The sequence below is a fragment of the Danio rerio genome, chromosome 12, assembly GCF_049306965.1.
Source record: "Danio rerio strain Tuebingen ecotype United States chromosome 12, GRCz12tu, whole genome shotgun sequence".
NCBI classification, from domain to species: Eukaryota; Metazoa; Chordata; class Actinopteri; order Cypriniformes; family Danionidae; genus Danio; species Danio rerio.
The window spans coordinates 21,095,515-21,123,450 of NC_133187.1; the positions used below are offsets into that span (position 1 = coordinate 21,095,515).

Consider the following 27,936-nt stretch of genomic DNA (forward strand, 5'->3'; position numbering starts at 1 on the left):
TTAAAATAATCTATAAATGGTTGGCAAATTTTATAGTGTGATACTACTTTTTTTTATGAAGAATCTGATTTTCTCCAGTTTCAAATGTTTCATTACATCCTTCATTAGATGTGTATATGTAGGAGCAGCTTTCTGTTTCCAGTTTAATAATATTATTAAACTAATATTATTATAACCTTCGTGCTAGTAGACTGGCAAATGGAGCTATATTTTTTGTGTTGTTTTTAGCCATCTCAAAATCAGTAATGGCTAGAACTGCAATTAGGGAGTTTCCTGTTGATGCATTTTCTTAATTCTTTCCCCCATAAACATTTTTTTTTGTACAAATTTGATCACTATCAGTGTCCAGAATGCAGCTGGCATTGTTTTATTCATATAATTCCTTTAATTTCACTTTAGATTCCGGCTTAAGAAAAGAGCGCAGACGTAAAAAGAAGATCACAAACATTATCTCCTTTGACGATGACCTGGATGCGGGTGCGGAAGACGAGGACGAGGCTGGTGAGGACGTTGTGAGGAGTCTTAGGAAGAGTGCTGTGGGTCATGTGAGCTCTGAGGAGGCTCTGGACCCTCCGCACTCCACCTCTCCTGTTCATAACGGCCTGACTGAGCCTGGGATTGTGAGCTGGGCTGAAACACCCCCGCAGAATGGGCTTTTGCCTGATACCAAGAGCATTGACAATGAAGAGGAGGATGAGGACGATATATATAGAAAGAACAGGCCAGAGCTCCCAGAAGAGGATCATGGGAATGGGGAGACGTGAGTTATTTTCTGGCTTAAAAGGCATAGTTCACCCACAAATTTACATTTACTACTTTTTGGGTACAAATTTACATCTTACATGATTATTTGCTCTCCTTTGTGTCAGCGAGATATTTAGAAGAATTTTTGAAGGCAGCAGCCATTGACTTTCATAATCATTCATTTATTCATTCATTTGTTCATTCGTTCATTGTCCTTTAGCTTAGACTCTGATTTATCATAGGTCGCCACAGTGGAATGAACTGCCAACTATTCCAGCATATGTTTTACACAGCCTTTCCAGCCGCAACCCAATACTGGGAAACACCCTTACACTCTCACATTCATACACACACACAAACTCATACACTATGGCCAATTTAATTTACCAAATTCACCTAAAGCAAATGTCTTTAGACTGTGGGGGAAACCGGAACACTGGGGAAACATGGGGAGAACATGCAAACTCCACAAATGAATGCCAACCGGTTCTCCCTGGCCCTCAAACCAGCAACGTTCTTGCTGTGAGGTGACAGTGCTAACCTCTGTGTTGCCCTTGACTTCCCTAGTAGTTTTGGTTAATACTGTGGATGCTAAATTGTAATTCATCCACTAAAAATCTCCCTAAAAATCCCAAACATGGTTAATACAATAATAAAACCATGGTTATTTTTTGTAAGGGTCATCATGCAGTTAAAGTTGGTGTAGTGAGGGCTTTATAATGTCTCAGGTGTCTGCCATTCATTTTTATCAATATTATAAATCATTAATATACATTACTGGTCAAAGGTTTTTTTTCATGTATTTTTATAAATAGTATTATTCTGTTCATCAAGGCGACATTTATTAAATGTAAATAAATTTTTAAATTGGTAAATATTTATTACAATTTTAAATAACTGCTTTCTTATTGCATGTAGTTTCAAATTAAAGTATTACTGTTTTCATTATTGCTTTTATTACTATTACCATTAACAATAATAATAATAATAATAGTAATAAATATTAGAGTGATTTCTGAATGATCATGTGACTCTGAAGACTGGAGTTATAAAGCTGAAAATTCATCTTTAAAATGACTAGAATAATTGATTAAATTAAACGATAAACCACTTTTGAACAGTTAATTTATAGTGCAATAACAATTTTACAATTTGTACTGTATTTTTGATGAAATAAATGCAGCCTTGGTGAGCAGCGGAAGCTTTCTTCAAACATTTAAAAAGCCTACTGACCCCAAATTTTGACTGGTAGTGTGTGTGTGTGTGTGTGTGTGTGTGTATATATATAAATATTTTCATTTTTCATAAATATTCTCATTTAAACTCAGTATGCAGTAATCTTATACAGTCTTAAAATGTAGCCTTGAGTACTTAAAGGGACAGTTTACACACAAATAAAAATGTACTCACACTCAAGTGGTTCCAAACCTTTAGGAGTTTCTTTATTCAATTGAGCACAATATAGTGTATTTAAAATATATATATATATATATATATATATATATATATATATATATATATATATATATATATATATATATATATATATATATATATATATACTGTATAATAGTGAAGAAAGCTGCAAGCCTGTGACCAGTGACTTCTTTAGTAGAAAAAACGATACCATGAAAGTCACTGGTTACAAGTTTCTAAGATCTTTTTTCAAATGTGTTTAAAAAAAGAAAGAAACATTTCTGAAACAACTAAAAGGTAAGTAAATGATAACTATTATTCAAAAAAGGTAATGATTCGCATGTGGTAATGTGTCACAGCTTTGTGCCGAATTGTCTGTCTTTTATTCACCATGTAAGAAAAATAAAAAATAAAAACAGTACGAAGCAATTGAGAGCGAATCATCACCTTTTTTGAATAATAGCATCGATAAGATTGACGCACCAAACCAAAGAAGTAACTAAAAAAAACCACAAGCGCTCAGGGCAAACTTCAGTAACTCTACATAAGTAAATGATAACAGAATAATTTGTTTTTGTCAACTATTAATTTAAATTAAAAAATCGTCTGTGTTCTAAATGATTTTGACACATTTACTTAAAAGTTTTTGCTTTCCATATAGCAAACAGTATGTGTGTAACATTTGTTTTTGTAAATAAAAGTGTTAAAATGTAAACAAAATTTACAAAAAAAAAAAACATTCCATAATGTAAATAAGTTGTCATTTAATAAGAATATGTCAATAACCTTATAATTCTAAGGTGACGAAATATATCATCTGACGGCACATATTGCAAATTACTGAACATGGTGCTGTTTTTGCATAAATACAGTTTAAATAGAATCCATCAGTATTTGCTTTTAGTGCAAGTATCATATTGCTGAGAAAATGCTGCTATTTTCACTTAATGTAAACAAGATCTAATTGCTTTTGTTTGTAGTATATATTAATGCCTAATGTGCAAATAGTATTGATCTAGTTCAGGGTTCTAGGGAGCTGTGGTCCTGCAGAGTTTTGATCTAGCCTTGATTACAACTGAACTACCTGTCGCTTTATAGTAACACTCAACTAGCTCACACTTGATTAGCTTGTTCGCAAGTGTTTGATAATTACTTACTTACTTACCCCTGGATTAGTGCAAATGGTCTTCTTCTGTTTCAAACATTAATATTAGTGAGGGATTTTAACATCTTATCCATTTCAGATAAACACGGTTTTAAATTTTCTATTTACAAAGGGGTTAAAAGATGTGTTACAAATATTACAAAAGCATAAATTTGATCGTAATTAGAATTGCTTTTTTTGTTGAATGGTTTCTGAAACATTTTGTGAGCCTGGACTAATTACTGCTGAGAATTCAGCTTGTTCTTCACAGGAATAAATTACATTTAAAATATTATTAATGATAAATGCTAATAAATATTTTACAATATTACTGTTTTACTGTATTTTTAATCGAATAAATGGTGCTGTGGTGAGAAGAATAGTTAATTTTTTAACATATTTATTTGTGTTTTAAATGTTATGCATTTAGCAAGGTAGTAACAGTAATTATGAGTAAATATTAAAAGTAACCAAACCCTAACCATGTAAGTAGGCATTATGTTAATCTGACACAATAAAGTGTGACTATTACATTTTGCTCTGCACAGGATGATTGTGGGGAGTTTATCCAGTGTCTCCATGTGGAGTCCAAGGCAAATCATCACTGAAAATGACAACGACAACTCACACATTCTCATCCCTCTGCCCCCCAGTGAGCCCTACACACAACAAGGTCAGAGAGTGTCCAAATTTATCTGGCTGTGTTTTCATGGTCCTCCTCTCCATAAACATTTGGCATCAAGTTGAATGCGTCTTCTAATTGTCCTAAAGCATAATTGTAAATAAAATATAGTGATACTTAATAATTATGTGTGACTGCAGTCCTGGCGTGGAGAAATGAGCTATTTTTGTGCTATTTCAGCTGCTAGTTCAGTTGAGAATGTGGAATTTCATGGACAGAAGGAGAGCTCAAGTCCACCGACTGACAGTGAAAAACAAAGCCAACTCCAATTTAGGTATCAGATACAAACCAACACGTTTTTTTTTAACATTTCAATTCAAATTGCTTTTGAGAATGAGGCTTATTAACTTGTTTATTTTGCTGTCTCAGCATGGAGCCTGACCTACCAGCCCAGGTTGAACCTGTGATCAGTGTTCCGCCGACCCCCGGCCTTCCTGAGTCCATGACAGTTGGTGAGTTGACTTAAGATATACTGTCGTAAAGGAGCACCGGTGGTGTGAGGATGCTCTTGGAATTTCTCAGTTTATTATTTTTTTCTTAAGTGAATTGCATTTTGTGGCTCTAAACATGCTCAAAACCTTACAAAACTTTGCACACACATAAGAAGGGATGAAATTGTACATCTAATATGGGTTTCAAAACTCAAAAGGGTCAAATTTTCAAAATGGCATGATAGCATCACCTGCACCAACGTATCTCTTAAGCTACACTGCACAAACAGAAACATAAATGTCCTAAAGCCTTTGTTAAAGCAATATCTGAATCACAACAGGAAGTTGCTCACTTTTTATTACCTCCCCCCAAAAAACTTTTTTTTTTTTTTTTGCTGTTTTCAGAAATCAGGTCAACACCAAATTTGGGCAGTGTAATCTAAACAGTATTTTGTGATGTTAAATTGTGAAGATTCCACAATCAAGGGCCCTTCCAACTCTGCTTGTAGCTTCAATTGTGGAATTTTTTAACTTTCACCTACTACATACTTTACTTTTCCCCAGTCATTGAATGACCTGGCAATTCATTACTGTTATACTTTTGTAGTCCCCTGACCAAAAAATGGATCTGGTCTTCTAACACTTTCTTGTAATATTTTAGTACAGGTAAAAGTTCTCACTATTAACTAGTGGTTTTTCTAAAATATTATCTGTTTATTAATACTTAATAAAGTACAAATTCTGCTTGATCTCATTCTACATCTTGAATCCGACCCTATACCTAAACCCAACTTTAATAACTAATAACAAGCAAATTTATGTTAGTCATAGTCATAGTTAATGGTTTGTTAATAGTGATAATGTACCTTAAAATAAAGTGTGACCCATTTTATTTTTATGATAAAAAATGTAATACTGACACTTTTTATTAATTAATTGATTTTTGTTTATTTATTCATATCCAAATTACTCCTCACTCTTAAGCTCTATTTTCTGTTTTCTTTTAGATTTACTCCTACATAAAACACATTTATCTGACCTTTTAACATTAAATTTGTATATGGCATTAGATAACTAGGAATAGAGTTTTTTGTTGTTGTTGTTGTTGTTTTGATCAGTATTGTTGCTCTCATTTGAAAGTGACTTTGAATAAAAGTGTTTTCCAAATGATTAAATATAAACGTGATGAAAACTCATAATAAAAAAATAAAGGTTACAGCTTTACAGGAACAGAGATCAGATCAATTTAAAGTGTTTGTTTACACAAAAATAATAGTATATTACATTTTGCGTACATCATGTTGTTTCAAACCTCATGAGTTGTTTTCCTTCTCATAACACAACATTTGGAAGTAGGATGCATCTCTTTTGTAGTTTCTTGAAGAATATTAACAATACAGTCAGCGATAAAGACAATAAATGAACCCAAGGGTGACAGTGAAGACTTTTTAATTGTTACAAAACAAAGTCTTTCTAATAAATAGTTCCACAAAAGGATTAAAATGCACAAGCGTTTTCAGCATTTATAATAATGGTTAATGACTGTAATGGGTACTACAGCATCGGCTTTACCCTTAGGAATAAATGATGTTTTAAAACACATCTATATTATTGGTGAGCATAAGAAAATGCTTTCAGAGACATCAGGAAACATATTAATCCCAAACTTATGTATGTCACATCCTAGATTATAACTTTTAGTTTCTATCTATCTTTTTGTGTTCCCCTAAAAATAAATGAATAATGAAGTTTGTTTTGGAATAACATGAAGGTATATTACTTAGTTATTTTAAATATGGGAGCTTTTTCATTTTTGCGTAAACAGTTCCTTTAGCTATACTTTGTGTGTTTGGAATTCGTTTAAAGCTTGTAGACCTTTGAGGATTTGAGCTGTGGACAGATGGCATCATTGAGGAAATTTGCCTTGACTAGTGCTCTGTTGTCTAGTGGTTTGATGCAGATGCGAGACTCTTTTAATCATCATTTAAATATTGGCCGAATGACTTGGCTTAAAAAAACTGGACATTAAAATGATAATCTTACACTTTGCTGATTTTTAATTTTTTTTTTAATGTTGAGACATGCTGCACTTGTAAGTATGGGCAATGTTCTGGACGTTGATGGTACATTTTTTTTTTCTTTCGATCCATATATTAAATTCAAATTAATTTCATAATGCTTTTCATAATAGTTATCATTCCAAAGCAGCTTTAAAACATGCACACATTATTAAAGTATAATCAAAATCACAAAGAGTTGAGATGTTGAGCATGCTTGAGGGTTGTTTTTCTCCATCACCTGCAAAGTTCCTCTGTCCAGATGAGGGCACTGTTGGTTCAGTGTGAAACTCCCTTACTTTGTTCCTCTTTCTCTTTCTTTCTTTTGTCTGGACAAAACACAAGTTTGAGATGGGGCTGGAGGTGACTGATCCAGTTATACTTCAGCTTTCAAAAAATAAAAAGGAAAAAAGATGAAAGCGAGAAAATGTTCCATGCAGAGAGTGCCAGAATTGCGTTTGTGCTCTCAGACATGAGTAAAATTCAATTTTAGATCAAACGTGGTTTTCTCAGTATGCCTTAATAACCTATTAACTGCTATTTAATTATGAATACAACCAACTTTACCTTCAAGGGTTGAGAACGCTATATTCTTCTTCTGTACTGGTTTCTTATTTTCAATGCTTTTGTTAACATCATAGTTTGCCTATTATGCAGAAACAACAGTAAGTGACACATTCTTTTAGAGATATACTGTTTAAATATTAAATATCTGTTGTCATTTACTCCCTTTCATGGTGTTCAAAATCTATTTGTCTTTGTTTTTACATTTGAAACACAGCAGATCTCCTTCCAGTTAATGGTTCCATGTATTTCTCTGCTCCACAGAAGGTAGTAATTCATGATGGCCAGTAAATGATGATAGATAAATGATGATAGAATTTTCATTTTTAGGGGTAAACTATGATGATTTCCTAAAAAAGTTTGTTGAGATGTTATTGGTGTACCTGATGGCAGTAGTTGTCTAATCAATAAAAGATCTGGAGATTTATCTAGAAATTATGTTTACGATACAGGTATCATAGAAATCAGAAATGTTTTTCTGAACTTGGGCAGGATTGAAGGTCTGTTCAGAAATTGAAAGTCAGGGATTTTTTTTCAGATGTTGGGATATTAGAGATTTCTGTTTTATTATTTTTGTATTGCATTATACTTAATTTTGTGTACCATTTTTATCTCATTGTTTTATTTTTTTGCCAGTTTTTATGGTTAGCCAGTTTTTCACAGCTGTTTTATTCCTTTCCCAATTGTCAACCAACAATCAAATGCAGTTACCAGCTCATACCTGTTAAAATAGTGTCTGTGGGTGTTTTATTGTCAGCTCAGTGCTCAACCAGTCCCTCCTGGAGTTTGCGGGAAAAAGTTCTGATCATCGCAGCCTAAAATTAGCAATTTCCTGTGGTGATTTTGCCTTAATATAAACACAAATTTACACATCTTACTTCATAACTTTTTCAACCTTAAGGACAATTGGTCTCTGTAATTATTATAAAGGAATTACTGAGAGAAACAAACCTAAAGTGTTTACCTTTTTACCATATAAAGCCTACTTTATCATATTGAATATACATGCAAAATTCTATTAGTGACTAAAATAAATCATTAACAAGGATTGAAATAGACAAAACAGTTCAAATCTTTTCAATAATAGCATTAGACGAATTATGTTAAAATTGTACATTTTAGCGATCAATACAAATGATATAGTCTAGTTCAAATAGGCTATGGATGAAGACTTATTCCAGCACCACACTAAAGGCAGCGCCATGCCTATGACAACTTGTGATATTGCACAACAGATGAGGACATACTTATGCACAAATATAACTTCATCTAAAGAGGAGCTATTATGGGATTTTGAAATTATCTTCCTTGCAGTGTATAACGGCTCTAAATGAAAGAAAATTACAAGTGAAATCTGAAATTAAATAGTGTAGAAAGCTAGTCTCTAAAAAAAAAAGTCAACTCGAGAGTTGTTTCAACGGTTCGCCTTGCATTTGATCTTTAGTCGTTTCGTTGTGACATTGGAAATGGGGCTCACTTGTTGCGTGTGCAGACTCGGAAAAAAACTTGAACCCGCTCTCCCTCTCAAACACTGTAGCAGATTGTGGGGGATAGGATTGGATTATGGCATGAAGATGATCGCTGAGATGAGGTCATAAGGAATGAATAATTAAAGTTAATTTTTACAACAATACCACAGTATAGCTGTGTTTCTTATGCTCTGTTCCTATCATTTTAATAATGACCTCTACAGTAATCTACCCTACAACACTGGATTTGCCGGCTGTTTGTTATTAAAGAAAGGGTCAGTACCAGAGACTATTGATCTATGGGACTTTGTCAGACTTTGACAGAGACCTGACAGTGCACAGTTTATTTGTACCAGCTTCTTCCTCCAAATCACAACTTGTACACACAAAGTGTGATTAAAGGACCACCCACCACCCACTATCTTACATGACTGACAGTTTAATCAACCAATCATGTTTCAATTTGTGCCGTGCCATGTTTGGGGCCATAGATGTTCTCAAAACAACAGTCTGAGACACAATCGCTCATCATACATTCACGAATGTCTTTAAACAGCGACGCATCAATATTCTAAATGATCTGTCAGCAAAACATCTAGGAAATCAGCAGGACCTGTAAACTTTGTTCTGAGATTCATACATTATTTTGGTGATGCTTTTCTACATAAAGATCTGACAGATGACTGAGAGTTTTTATTCAATAAAGCATGGCTTTGTTAGGTTTGTGAGTATCCACAAATAATAATACATTTACTGTTTTGAACAGTGTTATTCTCTTATCTTTATGACCAAAATGAAAGAATATCTGAAGGTTTGCCAATAGAAAAAAAATCAAGAATATAAGCATACCTGCATGTTTGTTGACATCATGGGTTAAAGGATTTATGCAGTGAGAAATGCATACTTTAAATAATCCGGAGTTTGAGTCACATTTATAAATGCTCATTATCACAATGATATCTTCACAATAACAGACGGGTGTGTAGACAGTAAACAACTGATTTATGATAGTCTCAGAAACTTATCCATTAATAATGAGCACTGTCATCAATATAAACATCACAGCTTTTTATCTGTTAAGACTTGTTTGCAGGTGGGTTAATAAAGATTGCTGCACACTTGACTCACGGAAATCCTGTATATTCAAACCAATCAGAAAACGGTCTTCCAGAAAAAGTACTGTATATGCTTCAGACTTTTAGCCATAGGTCTGTTGGCAGTGCCGTCTGACACAACTGTCTGGTTATCTGGCTGTAGAGATATGTACATATCACTTCTAAAATAGTGAGTAAACGCTAGGTGTGCAGCTTTTTATTTTAATTTTTTTAATTTTACTTTTAGCTTACCAATTTCAATGTGCTTTCAAGCTCAGAATCTCTGTTGTTGCTATGCCACCATTAGCTGTGCTTTTACACCCGACATGGAAACCCATTTACTGTTGCTTTCATTTAAGTGGTTTAAACCGCGCCAATCAGAAAGCACCTCTGACAAGCTCATGCACACCGCAATCAAAATCCAAAACTTTTGCCAGTGTGTCAGTTAATCAATACTGAATGTACAGTGTATCGTTGTTATTACTTGGAGTTATGGTTAGGAAAAGAGCGATTAGCTGATTTAACTGCATTGCTTTATCAATGCAGATTGGGCTCACATGCAAACTCTGTACCATGGCTGCTTGTGCTTGTTCCTTCATCGACCCTGTCTTGAAAAGATGTGGTTGGTGTAGATCCACTCAGTTGACCAATAACAAAACCAATCATCACAGATTAGCTTCATGCAAATGAGGCATTTGGAAAAATGAGTCTCTAAACAAGTGATATCAGAGTCATTAGGATAATTAGGTAAAAGTAAATGAATATTATAAGACAATGAAAGTGTTTTTTTGACCTTGCATGCAGATCAGCGTGTTGTTGAGTGCTCGCAAATTCAAATTCTAACCTTTTATAATCCATAACAGGGGCACTTTAATAAAAAACAATGCAGATGTCCTGAGAGGAAGTTGAACCGCTCCAAGTTCAGTCCCGAGTAGGGTTGACCCTATTGTGCTTTTGAGCAGACACTTAATCCCAGGTTACTCCAGAGGGAATCTCCATGCAGATAATACACCGTAAATAGCCTTTGATGAAAAGCCTGTGCTAAATGTGAATCCGTGCCAGGTGTCTCTGGCTGCTGTCTGTGAACCTTGCTTTCTGGGAAGGAAGTCAAAGCTTTGCCTGCTGTACTCGCTTCTGTCTGCTTCCTCTCAGGATTACAAACATATTTGGACCACCTCACCCTGGTGTGTTTCTCCTCTTCCAGATGAGGGGTTGTGGGAGAGGGCAAGAATTCTACGCCAGATCCCTCTCCTACATGGTTTACAGGCTCAACCAATAACATAATGTATTTTTTTACTTAAAAAAAAACGCTTATTAAATGGCCCTACCCCTAAACCCAACCATCTCATGGAACCTGTTGCAAATTTTTAATGTGAAAAGTCCTTGTCAAATCAAAATACCTAAATAAAATATAAATAGCAGTGTTTGGATGACATTTTAGCTTTCACTGCTAAAATGAATTTCACAAGCGCCTCTTGCCACGCTCCTTTGCTGTGCAGGGTTTGTGTGTGAGGTGAATACATGTAACTGGAAGCCCTTGTGATCTCATTAGCCTGGATATATTTTTTGTAGTCCCCAAATTCATTCACGGTAGGCTTTACTAAGCTATCTCTGTGAAAGCCAGTGTCTCCCTTTGTATTGAACTTTGCGCATATTACATTCAGAGATGTTGTTCACACAGCTTCATCACATAGTACACATCAAATAGTTTAAAATATTATATAATAGTGGACCATCCCTTTGTGTTTTTAGGTGTCATTTACACTAGTGTTTTTTTCATTTAAAAACTGCTTTGTGAAAATACTTCTCCATATCTCTATCCACACTATACACCCAGTATGCAATAGTGCAAAAGACCAGACAGAGAGGGATTGCTGATTGCTTTGATTTTCAAAAGTCTGCATTTCAGACCAGCAAACTAAAATAGAGTCTTTAGCACTTTCAAATCTCTCCATTTTTACGAGTTGAAGAGGGTATAGTGTGGATGCCTGGCGTAACCATGACACAATGTTTAAGGAACCCCTATTATGCATTATAAAAAGGTCATATTTTGATTTTGGTGGGTCTCCAACGACACACTGATATGCATGCAAGGTAAAAAAAAACGCTTTCATTGTCTTGTATTGTGCATTTATTTTTACTTAATTATCCTAAGAAATCCTATACGCATTGTTCAGCAATTAGTTTGTTTCTAAACCCCTCCTTTTTGTGAGGCTAATCTGTGCTGATTTGTCCGATGACCCAGTCTGTTGTGATTGGTCGACTGGGTTCAGCTTAAGGCAGAGAGAAACGGCCAACAAGGTTATGAAGTAGCACAAAGTATGTGAGAGCTGAATGCAGGAAGGCAATAAAGCAATGGAGTTAAACACCAGCATATTACTATACTCTTATCCCTAATTGCAAGAAATAGCAATGACACACATTCAGTATTATTCCACACAGTGGCAAAAACTTAACTAATTTGAAAATTGTCCACAGCTTGCGTGTGAAGAACAGCTGATGGTGGCCATAGCAAAGACAAACGGCAGAGGATCGCAAGTTCAGAAATGCATTTAAATCGGTATAGGAAGAAGCAAGTGTTGCGTATTCAACATGGTTTTGGACGCAATATGAGAACAGCCCCATAAAGATTAAACAGGAGAGATAAAAGACAAGCACTGATCTATAATGGATAAGGGATTACAAGCTGCACAGAGCGAAGTTACAACACACAATTGAACACATATTTTGAAAACTACAGAAAACAAGACAACAATTAATTACAATTGCATGCTATGATGCGGAGGAAGAAGAAACTGGTTCATATGAACTGCAACAGTTACTGACAAAGTCCCTGTCAAAGTCAGACAAAGTCCAAGACATAATAGTCTCTGCCCGTGTTGCAGGGTAGGTTGTTGTATCAAAAATCAGAAAAATGACAGGAACATGCACAGCACTACTTTGGCTATACTGTGGTATTGTTGTGAAAATGAACTTTTACCTTTTATTTTCCACAGCCAAAACTCCGTCTATCAGTGATGGTCATCTTCCTGTCATGATCAGTCCCGTGATCCTATGCGCTAGTATCTGAAGGGAAAAGCTCTTTCACGTTTTACTGGATCTTGTACTACGTGTTTGGTGATGTACTGTATCGACGTTGACGCGTTCAGGCAAGAGTTTCCATCCCAACACCATTTATTTATTCGACTCTGAGTTGACTATTTCGTTAAAGAATCAGTTTTAATAATTTTAATCACTGTGCACTTTCAGATTTAAAAACAAAATCTCTAAATGAAAGTGTGTTTATTGGAAAATTGGAAGAAATATTATCATATTTTTATAGAAGAGATTTCACAAAAAATATTGTATACCTAAAAAGTAGTAAAACCAGAGAACTGAGTTTGGTTTTGTTTTGTTCCAGATATTGAATAGTTAGTTCCAAAATGTTAAGGTTATTGGCATTGGTACTGTGACACCGCCCATGAGCATTGTTGCCCATTACTCTTTATTTAATGATACAGGGGGATTTTTTCCAGCAGAACTTTTAACGACACTATCTCATTCAATAAACAAAGAAACTTATTTGCATACTTTACAAATTACTTAAATTCTGTGTAAATTTGTTTGGTTATTAAAATAGTATTATTTTGGATTTTATATTAATTCAAGTTTTATTGCTGAATTATTTTTTTTCTCTTTGTTTTTAGATAATTTATTCCTCAAGGGTTGATGTTATATTTTTTTGAGAGGTGTAATTTCTCAGTTGTAGCAGTTGCTTTTAGCCTTAGGAGTATTTCTTTAATTTACTATATTCATTTGAGACCATTTTTTGCATGCCTGCCCCTGTATTTTTTTAATGAGGTAAAATCAAATTCACACTTCTTTAAAAAAAACAAAACTTCTCAGGTCCTGAGTGTACCACTTGGCCAACATTATTACAGTAACCACATCGAAAAAGTAGATCATAAAACAAATGCAATCCTTTTCTTGTCACTGTTAATTCTGGAATTAGTTTTTGAAAGAAATGTCGCACATAGGTTTACTGAAGCGGTTTCTGATTACGCCTTTGGATGCCAAATTGATCTCTAGTGGTCTGATAAGCTTTTTCTTTCAATGAGACGGTAATTGAGCTACATCGCAGTTCAAAGATACCAGTGTTGTTCCTCTTCAAAAAATAACAAAGACATCTTTGACTTTCTTTTGCTGAGAGAGCTTTAAGCTTGTTAAATGTGAATCAGGCCAGCCAGGTTTATATAGATGGTTCCGTCCAAGCCTGCGGTTCCTCTGAGATTCATTAAATGATAATGCACTGATAGGAGTGTTCAGACTTTGTCTTTCGGAGCCATGTTGTTGGGGTTATCTAGGTTATCCAGAGCTAGGTTATCCAGCTTTTGAGAGTGCAGCGACAACAAAGAAACTCACTCTCTGTCTCTCAGTTTTTCCTCTCCTCCTCACTCGCCATGAAAGTCTGGATTTAGACTGTACCGAGTGTTGCCATTTCTTGTGTTTTGAAATGCTTTAATAATGCTTCCCAGTTAGAGCTTTATGTTTCTCTCAGATTATTCCCAGACTAATTTGTTTTGAGACTAAATCTTCCAAGGCTTCCCTTACGGCTGTGTTATAAATGCCTTACCCTTTCACGTCACCTTCATTTTAAAGAAATTAATGTCTGGTTGGTATTTTAAGCCTCGTGTAGTTCTCTTTATTAGTTCTGTGGTGCCACACAAATGAAAATGTCAGTGGTATAAAACAGTAACCCTTATTGAAGGCATGAAGACGGGTATGGGACATGAAATCCCACCAAGATATTGAGTCTTATTGTTCATTATACCTTTATAATGTACTGTACATTTCTTTCCTCAGCTGAACTGCGGCAAGCCATTGTGGCCATGATGAACCGAAAAGATGAACTCACTGAGCAGAACACGTAGGAATTTCTAAATTACCTTTACTGATGGCATACCGGAAAGTAGGGCTGCACAATGTTTAGTTTCAGCATCGATATTGTGATGTGATCTTTTAAGATCTGCAATTTTGCTTCGGGATTATAACTTATAATTTGCAAGGATTCAGGCCTAAGAAATTGTACCATTTGTAACTTTTATTTTTTCAAATGTGTTTTTATTGACCATTTTTAGTGCAAAAATAATAACAATAATAATAATAATATCCATCAGTCAGGTAATTTGAATCCTAAACCCCACATGAAAAATTATAATAAAAAAATTAAGCAAACAAAAATAAAATTAAATAAAAAATAAGGACATTAAATACAAAATTATTTTACAAAAAGGCAGATTAAATTTTATTTATTACAGACAAGCTTTTAGTCTTTAAGGTTCCTAGATAATCAAAGAATGGACCCCAGGTCTGATAAAATAGAAAAGATTTGTTCTATTTAGCTATGGAGAAAGTCTCAGGTGGGATGTTGCAGGCTATTAATCCACTTTACAAGGATACATTTCAGAGCAAAGTAAACCAAAATATGTAGAAGGTCTCTGTTTTGAAAATGAAAAGGTATATCATCATTGAAACCCAGTAAGATACTTAAGATACTTAAAAAAAAAAGTGCTCATTAGAAACCCCAAACTGTTGGAATGCGAGAATCAAACCATCTTGAATAACATCACTCTCTAATAGCCTTATCACTCCAATCTTCAAGCTTATTTGTATTTACATTTATTTGAATCATATATATATATATATATATATATATATATATATATATATATATATATATATATATATATATATATATATATATATATATATATATATATATATTAGGGATGTGCGGAGCAGCCGGTATTTGTATTTGTATTTGTATTTGTTGAGAGGGGAAAAGTATTTGTATTTGTATTTGTATTTGTATTCGAGTAAAATTCAAAATGGCGCAAAATATATATTTTTTCTATTACACTTCTAATTTACGTTATATTGAAAGTATTGTTTAATTATACCCATTATATAAATTATAGATATGCAATATTGGCTGTTGTTTTTGAACATGTGATAAGAAATGTCATTGAAAAGAAAATAACATATATATATAATACTAAAAGATACAGCCCTGCTATTATCATCTGCCAGCCACAAAAAAAGACACAAAGTTTGTTTGTTTGTTTATTTAGAGGTATCTGCAAATATTTTTCAATGGAGGAATATGACTAGTCAGTCATAATATATTTGCAGATATTTCCAATCTGAATTATAATTATGACAAGTCAAAATATAATTAGAGATATCTCTAAATATATTTATGGATAGTCTGAACAAGGTTTAAATGCTAAAACGGCTTGCCATACGCACAGTGGCACAGTGGAGAGTTCTCTAGTTATATCCTTTCAGTCGTTTGTTATGCAGTGACATGCAGTCAAATATTTCGCCAAACAGTCCTTAGGGATACGGTGACACGCAGTCAGATATTTCACCGGACAGATCGGCCATTTTTGGCGCGCATAAACAATCATAAAGCTCTCGTGCTGCAGGAATGAGGAGGTCTGCTGAAGGCGCGCAGCTGATGTGCAGTGAGAGGTTTGCGTCTTTAATAAACTACGGCAGTTTGCGATCACTGAACAGTAAGAATATAAATCCATATGAAACAGTCCCTTAAAAGTCACGTCTCGCTTTCAGTTTCGGGCTTTGGCGCGTTTTGCACTGAGCGTGTGTGTGTGTGTGTCTCTCTCTCTCTCTCTCTCTCTCTCTCTCTCTCTCTCTCTCTCTCTCTCACTCACTCACTCACTCACTCACGCGGGCATGCACTGTGGTTTCATGAGGAAACGCTGCTTTTTGATATAGTGTTTTTCTTGCTCCCGAATACAAATAATTTTTCAAGTATTTGTTCGAATCAAGTATTCGTAAAAACACGCTATTCGTGCCTTTCCGAATACCGTATTCGGGTTCGGCTCCACCCTTAATATATATATATATATATATATATATATATATATATATATATATATATATATATATATATATATATATATATATATATATATATATATATATGAAATGAAAAGTGTTTGATTATTCAGTTACTGTACCTGAATACTGTTGGACTAAAACTATTAAACAAAAATTTCTTTATATCTTTTGCTCTGCTGTATTCATCTATGCTTTTAACTTGTTTATTATATTTTATGCAGATGTGCTCCCCTACAGAATCTTCTTTCCAATCAACTTAAAAATCTAAATTCTTCACAAATGGAGATATTTAGTGAAATTATATTCATATCGCGATATTTATATTGAAGAATGACAAAATATCCTAAAGTTAGATCTTATATTAGAATTATGTATGTATGTATGTATGTATGTACTGTTAAAGTCAGAATTATTAGCCCCCCTTTGAATTGTTTTTAAATTATTTTATTTTCCAAATTATGTTTAACAGAGCCAGGAAATTTTCAAAGTATGTCTGATAATATTTTTTCTTCTGGAGGAAGTCTTTTTTGTTTTATTTTACCTAGAATAAATGCAGTTATATATTTTTAAACACCATTTTAAGGACAAAATTATTAGCCCCTTTAAGCTATTTTTTTGATGGTCTACAGAACAAACCATCATTATACAATAACTTGCTTAATTACTCTAACCTTCCTAGTTAACCTAATTAACCTAGTTAAGCCCTTAAATTTCACTTTAAGCTTTATAGAAGTGTCTTGAAACATATCTAGTAAATTATTATTTACTGTCGTCATGGTAAAGATAAAATAAAGCAGTTATTAGAAATCAGTTATTAAAACAATTATGTTTAGAGATGTGTGGAAGAAATCTTCTCTGCATTAAACGGAAATTAGAGAAAATAAAATAAACGGGGTCTAATAATTCAGGGGGGCTAATAATTCTGACTTCAACTGTATGTATGTATCGATGAATGGATGGATGCTTGGATGAATGAATGGATGTATGTATGTATGTACGTATGTACATACGTACAGTGCTCAGCATAAGAGTACACCCCACACAAATCTCTCATTTAAATTAATATTTTCTATAGGAAGCTTTACAATATTCTATTTGTGCATATGCATTAGATTAGTCTGTACTGAAGCCAAATTTTGAGCTAATCTAACAAAATAACTTACAACAATGTTTCAAAAATTAGTAGCCGAAAATTATGTTATGGAAAAATATTAAATAAAAATGTCAAAAATAGCAAAAATCAAGAGAAACAAAAAAAAAAAAAAAAAAAATCGAAAATTTTATTAAAATGTTTTAGTTTGTATTTTTTGTATAAATGTTATATCTTTCCGTTTCTAAAGATCTGTGACTAAAATATTATTTTAAAAAATATATATGTTTAACAAATCTGCATAAATTACCCATATTCACTGAGAAATGGATACAGATATTCATTTTCAAAATGAGGTGTACTCATTTATGCTAAGCACTGTATGTATGTACAGTTCAAGTCCAAATGTGTCGCCCTTCTGTGAACGTTTTAGTCTTTTTAAAATATTTTCAAAGTAATGTTTAAAAAATATTTAAGAAATACTGTGAAAAACTAAACATGACTTGGGAAATATTTGAAGAAGAGTTCAAATTTCACCAGAGGGCTTAATAATTATGCCTTCTACTGTGTATATTGGTGTGTGTATTAATGATAGTTCTATAATAGTCAAATTAATGCAATTTTGGTGAGCACAAATTTTTTAAAGAAGTATCAAATATTTAAACAGTAATGCAACTATACATCAAGTTTTGCAAGAATCGCAGACCACATAAATAACTGCTGAGACTGCTGAAGTTGAAGCACCTTCTTTCACTAAAAAAAGAAATGACTTGATTGTTAGTGAGTGTCAGGCCTTATTTTGTAGCCTGTTTGTGAAAATGTGCCCAGTCAATAAAGTGCTGCTGGGAAATTATCTTGTGCACCGGTAGTTATTAAAGACAGCTAAGGAAAAGTAGGTCAGGTGTGTGTGTGTGTTTGTGTGTGTGTGTGTGTGTGTGTGTGTGTGTTTGTGATTTTGTGTGTGACTTACTGTTGTTAAACTGCTTTGGCACAGGTCTCTGCGTGGTCTCCTGGATGGGGAGATGGAGCACTCTGCTGGACTCAGACAGGAGGTGGACGGCTTGAAGAAGAGACTGGCCGAGCTTGAGGAGAGACATGCTGCCAAAGTCCAAGCTCTCATGAGGTAATATCGCAATAGACTGACTGAAACGTATTCTTACATAGACAAACTAACCCAACCTAAAGTCTAGGCCGCACACCTTACACTTAAAGGGTCATGAAACCCTAAAACATATTTTTTTGAGATGTTGATAGACAGATTTTTTCCCCTATTTCTGTTTAACAGAGAGAAGATTTTTTTAACACATTTCTAAACATAATAGTTTTAATAATTCATTTCTAATAACTGATTTATCTTACCTTTGCTATGATGACAGTAAATAATATTCTACTAGATATTTCTCAAGACACTTCTATACAGCTTAAAATGACATTTAAAGGCTTATAGAAGTATAGACGCTGTATAGAAGTATCTTGAAAAATATCTAGTAAAATATTATTTACAGTCATCATGACAAAGATAAAATAATTCAGTTTTTAGAAATGAGTTATTAAAACTATTATGTTTAGAAATGTGCTGAATTTTTTCTCTCTCCGTTAAATAGAAATTGGGGAAAAAATAAACAAGCAGTCTAATAATTCAGGGGGGCTAATAACTCTGACTTCTACTGCATGTGCCACATTGCTAAAAACACTATTAGGACACATATACTCAATTTAACTAACAAGTAAAAATAGATTGCTTAAAGCAAATTCCTTTAAGTCATACCAATGAGGTCATTGTGTAAATTCCAGCGTGATGATTGGTTGTCAGTACTCGGCAGTACACGGTGGCTTCATTGAGTTTTCATGAGCATTCTATGCATTAATTCATGAGAAAGAGTTGGTTCAATCAGCACACTTTATTGTGAATGAGATGCGACTTTATTATTGTGAGATAGCATGAAGATAGCCTTATCGCTTTTTAGCTGATACGGTGTTCAGAGATGCACCTTCCAAGTTGTGTTGCCAACCGCAATTAAACCTGATAGAAGAAGAATTGTTCAGAGACATAGGTTTTCCATTTTTAGGTTTGCCAAAACTAAAGAGTTTTGTGGATCCGAGCACATTAGGACCCATTTACACTGATGTGTTTTAGTTTTTAAACAGCGTTTTAGAATGCAAACGGTTCACACTAGTGGTCCATTTACGTAGCATTTCTGAAAAGTTCTCTATCCACACAGCACAGTTGAAAACGCACATCACATGCACATACTCTGGCATGGGCTAAAAGCTGCTTCAGTGCATTAGCGTGTCTGAGCTTCAGATTGATTTATTTCTCATTCATATGTTCAATTTAGGGGCCTATCATACTACCAGCGCAAGACCGTCCTTCCGTCCTATCAGTCTTTCAGATGAGACGTAAAACCGAGGTCCTGACTCTCTGTGGTCATTAAAAATCCCATGGCACTTCTCGTAAAAGAGCAGGGGTGTAACCCCGGTGTCCTGGCCAAAGTCCCTTTATCGGTCCTTACGATCATGGCCTCCCAATCATCCCCATCCACCGAATTGGCTCTATCACTGTCACTTCATTCCACCAATAGCTAGTGTGTGGTGAGCGCACTAACGCCGTTGTCCTGTGGCAGCCGTCGCATCATCCAAGTGGATTCTGCACACTAGTGGTGGTGTGGAGAGACCCCCCTCCCTCTCATGATTGTGAAGCGCTTTGGGTGTATGGCCATACACAATAAATGCGCTATATAAATACACATTACATTACATTACAAGATGTGATTGCTCTGACTTGTTAATATTTTCAGACCACCACAACATTAATTTTCCTGTTTTCCGCCACGTTTTTTAAATAGTAAATCCATTTGCGCCACTTTGTGGACTCATGGGTGTTGTGGTCTAGAAAAGAGGTGTGTTAAGGTTCATTGTTTGTGCGTTGCTATTTTGAGGAACTCCAGCGCAGAGTGCATTAGTTGTGCGCCTCGCTTACACATTGCTTAAAACACGCAGGATGTACAGCAATACGCAATCATCTTTACAAATGAAACAGAATTAAAGGATTAAAATATTACAAAAATTATTATATTCTACGTATATATAAAAATCACTGCCTCCCTGCCTTATTTATCTCGGTGGGCTTTTTTAGTTCACGACAATTTGCTTTTGTTTAATGTTATTATTAGTGTTACTTATTATATACATTTTTATATTTGTTTTATTGAAAACAAGCTTAGATTTGTCCACCTGTCAGTTTTTGGCCATATGGGGCATAGCACGTGTGTTGGTATGTAGCTCAGTAGTTTGACCACACTTCATTATTATTGCTCATTTATTCGTTTACTGGAAATTAGAACTGAATTTAGAAATAATTTTGAAACAAATCTTTGCACTTAACAAACAAAAAGTATTTATGTAGGCAAATGGATGTCTTTAGTGGAACGTACAACACTGTTTCCTTATCCACGAAAGAAAGAAAGTGAAAGTGAAAGTAAAGGCAGATTGGAGAAGGCTTATTCTTTATCCTCGCGCTAAACAGATGATTTGTTTAACTGTTTTCTTGCTAGTGAAGCGTTTAGTTTTTCCACTTACAAAATCTGCCCTGTAAATAGCAAATGTGCTATGGCATGACACAACTGACTCTTGAAGGGAATGGGAGATGAGACTCTGATTGGTTTATTTTCGAAACACTCCCATAACTCATTTAGAGATTAAGCACAACCCTGTTAGACCATATGCCATGGCATAGAGCGTATTTTTACGTCCTTAAAATAGTCCGAAAGTTGATTCGGATATGACCTTAATGCTATAGACTTTGCGCCTAGATCATTAAGATAGAGCCCTTAGTATTATTAAATGTATGTACCATTTTGTTTTTTTGTTTTTTGCAGTTTTTGATTGAAATTTATTTATATATATTTTCAGGATTCTTAGATTAAAATGATTCAATACAAAGTTAAGACATTTATTTTATAAATATTTTTTATTTAGTTATAAAATATTTTTTTAACAAAACTGATCATTTCTGAAAAGCTAAAGAACATGCCAGACATTGTTATGATAGAAAAAATAATGACCAATCACAACGCTTCTGTTAAGCTTGATTTTTTGCAAATACACTAGTAAAAAACAACACAGTGCACACACAGTGAATGTTACAAATATGTTTTGGAGTTTTGTGAATAAATCAGGAGTTTTTGTCAAGAAATGTTTTGTCTGACTTGCCAGATTGCAGTGTGGCTAAGTCCATAATTTACCCACTGTTTCAGCTTTATAAAAGGATTCTGTTTCTCACATTTATTCAAAGAACAACTGTTGTAACCTATCTGTCACACATTTGTTAACAAAAGCTTTAATTTCTTTAAAAAATGAGCAGTTGTTAATTAATTAATGAAACTTTTTGTATTGTTAAAGCACAATACATACAATTAATTAAACCCTCTAGACTGATTAGATTGAATCAGTTGCCGTCCTTGAGTAGTTCAATTAGTCTCTTTATACTGTAAGTATGAAGTCTTTACTGCTGTTCTTTTTTTCACTCTTTCTTATACTTTATTCATGGCCATAGCAATCCTGTGGTGATTAATATCACAAATGATTGATTTGGTTTTATAGGAATAAGGCTTTTAACACTTTATCAGAGAATTTTCTATAAATACCTATCAAGTAAAATACGTAATAAAATGTCTGTTGCTGAGACTACCAGACTAGCCAAGGAATATTTTTTGTTTTTTTGTTTATAATAAAGCACTAAACTTCAATTCCACTGAAAGTTTCTTCTTCAGAAGGCTGAATTTGCTCCATCTGAACAAGCCAGACGTTGTTATTGTGGAAAGCATTATGACCAATCACAAATGATTATGAGCACATTAGCCTGTCAGATGGGTTCTGAGCTCAGTAAATAAAGCCTTTGCAAGTACATTAGTAACAATCAACAAAGTGCACATCCACTGAATGTTACTAATATATTTTGGAGCTTATGTGGATTTATCAGGAGCTTCTGCCATGTAAGGAAGGCAAGAATACAAATATGTTTTGTTTTACTACCCATGATGCTGCGTTGCCAAGTTTGTGATTTTTTTTTTTTATTCTGCAGATTAAAGGTTTGACATTTTGCATCAACTATATTTAGATGGAATGTATTACTCTACCAAAAGTATAATCTACCCTGGGTGAAGATGATGATGAAGCTGAGTAAACAGACCTTTGTGAGGTGCCGAGGCAAAAGAGGATCGACTCTGCTTCCTTTTTGTTCCCATGGTAACAGTTTGGCAGGGCTCTTTAGGATTGTGGCTAAATAATAACTAAATGTATATAAGTAATCTACAGAAGAATGTCCATTGAGTACAATTCAATTATATTATCTTCCGCTTGTAACGTTTATATTAAACTGAGATTCGATCACAATACATTCTCAACTACCTCTAAACCAGGACAAGCTATCAAATAACAATTCTATCAGAAATGCATTTACACTTGTCTTTTTAATGAACAACATCCGGATATCGGTTACATGTTAATGTCAAGTGTAAATGCAACCACATTGTCCTCCATTACACTCATTCCCCAAACCTCAAGTGGCTAATATTTCTATAGTGACCAAAAAATGAGTCAAACCCAAGGGGTTTCAGATGCGAAATACTTTTTTTTTTAGAAAGAAAACGTCTCTCTTTTTAACACATTACTTATGCTATTTCTTCACTCTTCACTCTTTTCTTCAGTTCACTTCACTCTTTTCGTTGGGTGAAAAGAGTTAGAGATTCAATCAGTCAAAGAAAGTTAGCTGAAGATGGTTTGCAGGTTTTGGGCAGAACGGCATCAACAATGCAGGAAAGCCAATTTCTGATATGTTTACGTTCATAGCACCATCCAGAGGTGCACACTGTCTCAAATGAGGGGCAGTTATATATATATATATATATATATATATATATATATATATATATATATATATATATATATATATATATATATATATATATATACATAGAGTAATAATTATACAGTTGTCCATTTTGATTTAACAGGATGTTGCAAAAGGTGCATTAGATGAATTTTCCACAAAGCAATTTTTTTTTTTTAACTTGCATTAAATACTAGATTGGGGCGGATTCTGGACATTCTCTGCAAACCGTTGTTCATTCACACCTTCTGACTGAAATTCCCTTCTATTTGTGTTTGCATTGACTTTGTATGAGCTTAACTTAGTCACATGAATACTTAATTTAATTTTTGGTGTGCATCCACCTATATAAATCATTTTAAAGGTTAAGTACTGATATAACAGTATTAATAATCAAACCTAGTAAAAAAAAACTCACTCTAATTAACTCACAGGATGTTTTTGTTCTCATGCTAATTTTTAGCTAGACTTCAGCAAATACAGCAAATACAGCGGGGAAAGTAAGTAGTGAACACATTACTATTTTTCTCAAAACACATATTTTTAAAGGTGTCGTTGATTTGAAATGTTTCCTGGATGTTGGTAACAACCAAATAAATCCATATACTGTATGGAAAGAAAACAAATCTAGCTAGTTCACAAATTAAGTTGTGCATAATAAAATTAAATGACACTGGGAAAAAGTATTGAACACATGAAGAAAGGGAGGTGTAGAAAAGCAGTGAAAGCCCAGACAGCAGATAAAATCTCTCAGTAGTTCTTTAGCAACCCTCTCGCCTTACTCGCTGTAAATTAATATTTACTATTGTCCAATGTCTACATTACCAGAAGGATGAAGATGAAATCAGGGTGGACATTTCAGCAAGACAGTGATCCAAAACTCTCAAGGAAACTCCCAAATGCTTTCAGAGAAAGAATATCCAGCTGTAGAATGACTTGACACCAATATAAAAATACATTTTAAAGATCAGATTTGGTAGATGAGACCCACAGAACCATAAAGATCTGTCGAAGTCTTTGAAAAACTCACACCTGAGCAATTCATGTGGCTTTATTCTCCATATGAGGGGCGTCTTTAGGTTGCTATCACCAAAAACGCCTTTTATATAAAGTATTTAATACATTTCAGTAGTTTAGTACTCTCTTCTTGTATTATTTCATTGATATTACACACAACTCATTTTTAATTAGTTGTTTTGATTATTTTAATTATTTTTTTGATCTTTGTATTGTTTGGGTTTTTACCAAAATCTGGTTTTTATTCCATGTCAACAACTCCTTTAAAATTAAGATAGTTTAGATTATTCCCAGGAAAAAAAAAACATCACAATCAATACTTATTTTACCCACTGTATGTCACACATTCTACATCCGTGCAGTGACAATTTGTCACTATTCACAGGTTTGGTGTTGACCCAGTATTAGGGATATTAACAGTGCTAAAACCCACAGCCTCCACTAGATTTTAGTGTGCCATTTGAGGCCAGAATAGTGAGGTTTACCTGCATGGCTTACATACTTTCTAGCTCCTATTACACAACAGCAAATTGATCACCCCTGCTTTAAGCATGTTTTTCTATAACAAAAGTCTTTCTCGTCGCTTCCTGTCTCACACTCTTGCAAACTGAAACGTTAGGAGTCCAGTCAGTTTCTCAGACTCCAGCCTAATCTGCCCCAGTCGATAGAGCCTAAAAATAAGGTGTGGAAATGTTTGGTGTGACTGTGCGCTCAGAGGAAGCACCTGTGAGCCGTGCTCTCAAGCTTAGCGCCATTGATTCAGCCTGGCTCAGTGGGCAGTTTTTAAGAAGCAGGATCCATATAGCAAGAGGCCAGAACGCTCTCACAGTCTCGCTCCTGTCAACACAAGCATCTCCCACGCCATCACATCAGGGTTCAACCAGACGAGCAGAAACAAACCAAGGGACGGTTGTGGCTCAGACTGACTGTCAGAATAATACTTTAGCGAGCACTACGAAGCTGTCAGAGGTTTTTGTCTTTCTGAAGTGCTGCTGGATTATTGGGAGAGACATCTTGCTTTTGTGAGCATTTCATCAGCTCTAATGTAGTGGTTCCTCAGGGGAATAATGCGGGGAGTGAATGAACAAATTAATTTAGCTCAGTAGGAGGACAGCGGCCGAGAGCAGGAGGCAGGCTTGTCAGTATGACGCTGTGTCAAAGAGAGGATTATGGGGGAGAAAACCACACTCTGTATCATGCTGGTGACATCTGCAGCTTGTCTGGATGGAGCATCCCTTCACTTTCTTCTCATCAGCTGGTTTAGGCAAACTGACACATGCTTGGCCTTGTTTACATGTTCATTTAATATGCATGTAAAAGCTCTACCAAGCGGCCTAATTGTATTTACCATTGCGGGAGTTGCTTAGTCTGTGGACTTCCATACTATACGTATAGTATGCTAAGAACATGTATGGAGCTAGTGATTTTTCCAAATTCATAAGCTGTGTCGAAAATTGCATTCATCCATACCATACTATATAGTACACTAAAAACTGTATGCGAGCCAAGCAATATGTCTGAATTCAAACAGTATGCGAGAAGTACTTGGATGACCTACTACTTCAGGTGAGATTCTGAAGTGCGCATCCCATGGACACTATGCTATTCATGAAATAAATGAAAAAAATTCATGAATGGGAGTGAATTGACGCAACTGATGCGGGTAGGTCATGTGATGATGACAAAATGATGAATGTAGTACGTCTAATTTTTGTTCATACTACTGATATTCATACTGTATAGAACGGACTTTTCTAACAGCTGAGTAGTACATTTAAATTTAAATGCAGTACCTACTAAGTAGTAGGCGATTTTGGACGCAACCATAGAATTGGAAAAACAGTATGTGAGAAGTACATACATAAGGTGCTGGAAAAGTTTCCAAGACAAGTTGCTATTTTCAGATAAACGCAACCTTGATTTTCCTGTTTTCCGCTACTTTGTTTAAATAGTAAATCCATTTCCACCACTTTGTGGACTCATGGGTCTTCTGGTGTAAAAAAAAGCTGTGTTAAGGTGCATTGTTTGTGCGTTGTTATTTTGAGGAGCGAAAATAGACTGTTCAATAGATCAGCTGAGAGCAGGTTTAAAATCCAGCGCAGAGCGCATTAGTTGTGCGCCTCGCTTAAACATTGCTTAAAAAACGCAGGGTGTACAGCAATACAGAAATATCTTCACAAATGAAAAAGAATGAAAGGAATACTATATTACAAAAATATTATTTTCTACATAAATATAAAAACCAGTACCTCCATTCCTTCTTCACCTCGGGAGCTTTTTTCAGTTTATTCACGACAACTTGGTTTTGTATAATGTTGTTATTAGTATTAGTGTAATTTATTATATGCAGTTTTGTTTTTGTTTTATTAAAAAAAGAACTTAGATTTGTCCACCTGTCAGGTTTTGGACCATATTATGGGGCATAGGACTCGTCTTTGGATATATAACTCAGTTTTTAAACACACTACATTATTATTTAGAATTTAGAACTAGTTTTAAACAAATCATTGTGCTTAATAAACAAAATTAATTATGTATAGGCTAATGGATGTCTTCAGTGAAGTGCGTACATCTCCTTATCCACATTCCCTTTTATATTTCCTTGTCCACGAAAGTGAGAAAGTGTCAGTAAAAGTAAAGGCCAAATGGAGGAGGCTCTTTCTTAATTCTTGCCTTGCAGATGGTCTGTTTAACTGTTTTCCCGCTAGTGAAGTGTTCAGTTTTTACACTTGCAAAGTCCACCATGTAAATAGCAAATGCGCCATGGTGTGACGCAACTGACTCCTAAAGGAAATGGCAGATGAGACTCTGATTGGTTTACTCTCAAAACACACCTATAACTCATGAAGAGAATAAGCTCAACCCTGTTAGACCATGCGCCAGAGCGCAGAGCGTATTTTTACATCCTTAAAATAGCTTTTGCACCCTTTAGATGTTGCGCCTAGACCGTTAAAATACAGCCCTACATGTTAATTGGAGATCTGATTCTGATTCGTGGTGAAATTTGTTTCACTAACGTTTTGGCTGCGATCATCAAATTCTGCAACACTTAAGATAATAGCAGCTGTTGTGTAATGCCAGTTCTGTGTTCATCATTTTATGTAGCCTTGGGGAGATTGAAATGGGTTTTAGGAAGGACATCTGGACTGCTGTCAGTGTATGATCACATTATATTTCATTTATTTCACTCCCTCCCGGTCCTCAAATACGTTGCTCATCCGTCCCCACCGCATCCCTCCTCGCTCTTCAGACACATCGCGCGCACCCTGTCAAACATCACCAAACCACCACCCCCCCTTACAGCTGAGGGGGACTCTGCAAATAAACAGTGAAACTGTTACCAATGTAAGGAGAGTTTACTCACACATGACTTGTTTTAGCTATTTTGGTCCATTTAGAAACTTTGCCATGTGAAAGCGAACCGCACCAAGAACA

At 34.7% G+C, this 27,936-nt stretch overlaps 1 protein-coding gene across 2 annotated transcripts in view; it reads left to right on the forward strand.

Moving 5' to 3' along the window:
- Positions 1-27,936, forward strand: part of snx29 (sorting nexin 29) — a 247,162-nt gene that overhangs the window by 21,005 nt on the left and 198,221 nt on the right. For both annotated transcript variants that reach the window (XR_012387966.1, XM_688793.10), the window contains exons 8-13: positions 400-760; positions 3,853-3,977; positions 4,167-4,260; positions 4,356-4,438; positions 14,444-14,507; positions 18,589-18,717. Coding sequence is in view for 1 of the 2 variants with exons in the window: in XM_688793.10 (XP_693885.4) it covers positions 400-760; positions 3,853-3,977; positions 4,167-4,260; positions 4,356-4,438; positions 14,444-14,507; positions 18,589-18,717 (856 nt within the window). In the remaining variant the exon portion in view is untranslated. The remainder of the gene's footprint in view (positions 1-399; positions 761-3,852; positions 3,978-4,166; positions 4,261-4,355; positions 4,439-14,443; positions 14,508-18,588; positions 18,718-27,936) is intronic.